At 32.3% G+C, this 1,671-nt stretch overlaps 1 protein-coding gene across 1 annotated transcript in view; it reads right to left on the reverse strand.

The window, feature by feature from the left end:
• LOC104725460 (amino acid permease 6) overlaps positions 1 to 1,251 on the reverse strand; it is a 4,966-nt gene extending 3,715 nt beyond the window's left edge. Inside the window, exons 1-2 of the mRNA XM_010444126.2 lie at positions 1,149 to 1,251; positions 488 to 721 (exon numbers count right to left, since the gene is read on the reverse strand). Coding sequence (XP_010442428.1) covers positions 488 to 721; positions 1,149 to 1,251 — 337 coding nt within the window. The remainder of the gene's footprint in view (positions 1 to 487; positions 722 to 1,148) is intronic.

Raw genomic sequence — 1,671 nt, forward strand, 5'->3', positions numbered from 1 at the left:
GAGAAAAAAAAAAAAAAAAAAAAAAGAAAAAAAAGATTGAGAATCGAATCGAATATAATAGATAGATGGGGAGAGTATCTTTTGATAGTTTTAGAAGAAGGAATAGAATAATAAGTGGGGTGATGACAAAGAGAAGACTCCAAGAAACTATGATGTTGAAATTATGAATGATCACTTCACATGGGATGGGATGGTAGAATCCAAACATGCCAAGTTTAAGACAAACTTTAAATGTGTTTATGTATAAAATATATGTCATGGAATTATATTAAAATGTTAACTTTTAGTATTTACAGATCAAGTTTGAACTAGAATTCATGAAACTTACTATTGATTATCATTAAAATTCTTAAGATATTGGAAAAAAAAATAGAAGTGACGAGATATTTCAGCATTTAAAAAAAAATCATAAGCGGTTGTTCAGTCGTTTGAACCGTATAGGAAGATACAAAGCACCAAAAAAAAAAAGAGAGATGGAGAAAATGACCTAAGTAGGATCGGACAACTTCCATGTAGGTGTAGTTGCGTTTGCCGGTAACAGGGTCAGGGGAACGATAACAATCGGCAAGCATAGTTGATGTAAAATATGTTATGAACGAAAAAGCCATTAGCACGGCGGGTCCTGCCACCCATCCAAGCTGTGCGATTGCCCAAGCCAACGACAACACTCCCGACCCTATCACCGCGGTTATAATGTGTGCACTCCCCGTCATCCATGTTCCTATCCAATTGAATCAACCACGCAAAACTCTTAAGTTATTTAGGTATTTTGCGAAACACATATTTTTGCGTTTATATTTTGCACCAAGACGTAAGAGAAACATTTAATTCACAATCTCTAAATAATTTAAAATTAAATAATAAAATATTTCTACAAAGCAAAAACTCAAAAACACAAAAGAATTTTCGTTTTATTTCATTTTATTAATGTTTCATGTTTGCGTCTAAACTTGCTTTGACCTTTTAAAACTCAATATACGCTATGTATGTGTTCATGCTAAGACAAACAAAATTGAGACTTACTTACTTGCCCGTAACATATACATATACATGACGTGCTCATGTAGTATGTATCATATTCATACCGTATATATAAGGTGGTAAGAGATAATAACGGTGAGTCGGCAAAACTAAATAAAAGAGTTTACCAGTTCTTTTCTCGCGGCCATCATCGTCAAAGTTTTTGTTAGTATCACCAATCTCGTGATCCGTGAGACTCTGTTCAACGAACATGGTCTTCTTCTTCTCCATCTATGGGCTCCTTTGTTTTTTGTTTTATGATTTATTTATGATGAAATAGGAAGAAGAGGCCACCAAAGGTAGTATGTAATGTATGAAGTGTGAAGGACTCTTCTCCACTTAAATAGACACACCACATTCAACACCTAATCCTTTTGTCTCTCTTTTTTATTATTTTCCTATACTTTGTCCTTTATCATCGGGTTCATTTTTGCACACTCTTTTTCTCTCACTTTCATTATTGTCTGTGTCTTTAATTAATGTATTTATTACTTATTTTGGTATAGAAGTATAGAACCCGATAACGAAGGAAAAAAATGTTTTTGCTAAGAACACATAGATTAATAAATCATATACCATATCATTATATTTTTTATATGGTTCATATATGTCATATTTTTGGTATTTTAAGTATTTAAATATCATTATCTT

The sequence above is a fragment of the Camelina sativa genome, chromosome 11, assembly GCF_000633955.1.
Source record: "Camelina sativa cultivar DH55 chromosome 11, Cs, whole genome shotgun sequence".
Classification (NCBI taxonomy): domain Eukaryota; kingdom Viridiplantae; phylum Streptophyta; class Magnoliopsida; order Brassicales; family Brassicaceae; genus Camelina; species Camelina sativa.